This window comes from Seriola lalandi, unplaced genomic scaffold, assembly GCF_002814215.2.
Source record: "Seriola lalandi dorsalis isolate HSWRI2012SDOR001 ecotype SW California unplaced genomic scaffold, Sedor1 jcf7180002052314, whole genome shotgun sequence".
Lineage (NCBI taxonomy): Eukaryota > Metazoa > Chordata > Actinopteri > Carangiformes > Carangidae > Seriola > Seriola lalandi.
The window spans coordinates 1-2,453 of NW_019522867.1; the positions used below are offsets into that span (position 1 = coordinate 1).

The 2,453-nt window shown below is 42.6% G+C and overlaps 1 protein-coding gene across 1 annotated transcript in view; it reads left to right on the forward strand.

The window, feature by feature from the left end:
• Positions 1-873: 873 nt before the first annotated feature.
• The window catches only part of LOC111650501 (histone deacetylase 9-B-like), a gene marked incomplete at its 5' end in the record, with an annotated part of 7,393 nt that continues 5,813 nt past the window's right edge, over positions 874-2,453 (forward strand). Inside the window, 3 exons of the mRNA XM_087172364.1 lie at positions 874-1,167; positions 1,509-1,732; positions 2,115-2,166. Coding sequence (XP_087028490.1) covers positions 874-1,167; positions 1,509-1,732; positions 2,115-2,166 — 570 coding nt within the window. The remainder of the gene's footprint in view (positions 1,168-1,508; positions 1,733-2,114; positions 2,167-2,453) is intronic.

Below are 2,453 nucleotides of genomic sequence, written 5' to 3' on the forward strand. Positions count from 1 at the left end.
AAAAAAAAAAAAAAAAAAAAAAAACCCTCACTCAAGCCAGCTGATAAATTCGGCTGGATACAGAAGTGCGGATTAGTGTGGAACAGAAACATAAATAGGAAAAAGAAAAATATTGGGCAATTACTAATCATCCTCTATGGAATAGAGTGATGAAGTAGTCCTGTCTCCTATGTTCTTAAACGGAAATCGATTCTCTCTGTGGAGCAGGCTATATATAGTGCTTGGAGACCAAAGGGATGCCCTCGCACTTTGTATCTGGCAATTACTTGTAATGGAGGCAGTTGTCAAAGACAAAGGCAGCTCTTACCAGTGCACACATTGCAGCATCTGCACTCAAGAACAGAGTTGGAAACATAACAGTATTATGAATTCACAAACACATCCTGTTCGCAAACTACTTTGCCTTAAATCATTGATGTTAAGAAGGGATATCTGCATGATGTTCTAGCAGAGACAGGGGAGGACTCCCTTTATTTATTTATCAAACAGTGGAAAGATAGGATTTGTGTAAATACTTCAATGACCACTTCAACATTTCGTGCCAAGTGTCCATTGACTCTGTTATACAGCTGCTCCCAGTGGACTGTACGCTGACAGATGTGATCTTGTGTTTGTTTATAGAAACTTTTATAATTGCAGGTTTCTGAGGATCACAGGAGAGAAATATGTGCTCCTTATTTTTGAGCCTTCTTTTACTCTCCCCTACATTCTTTGTTTTTCACCTTTAAAATTCTGTGTTTCTTTTTTAGAAACCTAATTTTCCTGTTCCTCCTAATTCCTAGCAAATTTTGTTTTGCAACAATATACAGATATACTGTACATCATTGGTTGCCTGATTGGAATGATAAAGGTAAAGCTGCAATTAGGGACTGACAAATCTCTTTCTCTCTTTTATTCTATCTTCTCTTCCCTCTGTGGACCTCAGTGGACATTAAGCCAGACGTGCCGTTGGCTGTGGAGCCCTTATCCCCTTTGGACCTGCGCACAGATCTGAGGATGCTGGGGCCAGGCTCGGACCCAGGACTCTGGGAGAGGCAGCTGCAGCAGGAGCTGCTCCTCATTCAGAAGCAGCAACAGATCCAGAAGCAGCTACTAATCAGCGAGTTCCAGAAGCAGCATGAGAAGTTGACCCGTCAGCACCAGGCTCAGCTCCAGGAGCACCTCAAGGTCAGTATTGCACTGAACAGTTGTATGGCGGACAGCACAGCAGTGCACACAATGGCCCAACACAGCACCTCAGTGTACAAAACAGCAGAGCACAGCATTGCACAGTGCACATCAGTAGAAAACATTATAGCTCAGGACAACATTACAGAGTACAGAAAAGAAGAAACAATTCAGCACAGAATGGCAGGGTGTTGACGAGTTTTGTGTTCACAGACAAGTACAGAATAGTCCATCACAGCCAAGTACCAAACTGCAGAAGTTCAGAGAAGCTACTCTTGCTGTAAAAATATATTTATCAGTGTGCTCTCTTCATGCTGACTTGAGGCCTGCATGTTTCTCAGCTCCAGCAGGAGCTCCAGGCCATGAAACAGCAGCAGGAACTTGCAGAGAAGGAGCGTCGTCTGGAGCAGCAGCAGCAGCAGAACCAGCAGGAGAAGGAGCAGGAGAGGCTTCGGCGAGAGCAGCATGTTTCCAGCCTGAGCCTCAGGGGCAAGGAGCGCTCCAGAGAGAGTAAGAGCTCGACACCGTCATCATCACCATCGCTTTACCATCAGGGGCGGAATTAGTCATTTTGGCGGCCTCAGGCAAAAGCAAGCATGAGGCCCTGAAATCTTAACCCTCAACCTTTTCAATCATTTTTTAATGCATTACCTTAGAGTGGGGCCTAAGCAAAATATGCATGTAACAGCTGGATAGGAATGGTTTCCTGTAGCTGAATGCTACACTTACTGAGAAAATATTCATACAGTGCTATGTACATGTTCTGTTATCATCATTATTATGATTTTATAACATTCAGGCATCCTGTTGCTATGAAGATGGATGGTCATGACAGCTGCTTAAGCTCTTTGAGCTCGATGGCACGGACAGACTGCCAGCACAAAAAAACAACTGATATACTATAACATTTGACAGTTTTTATTTTACCTTTTTATTTTCTCACGCAGCAGCCAGTATTTCAGCAAAGATAATAGCTTTCAAGTTGGCATTGCAGTCAAGGTCCGATATAGCCTTTGTAGGCACATTAGCCATGATTTAGCCATGAAATTATATTGTACTGTGATTTTTTTTTAAAAAGGGGTGTTTTTAATTTCTGTATTTATTTGCCATCTGGCAGCCCTTTAAGACCACATCCTCTCACTGACCAGGACTAATGGCACTCTCTATTTGATCATATTCAGCAGTATAGCTGTGAGTTTAAAAATCCATGTATAGTAAATCGTTATTACTGCGTGTGACAATATAATAGCCATGCATTCGCAGGGAAAACTGTTCTGTTTTCATGT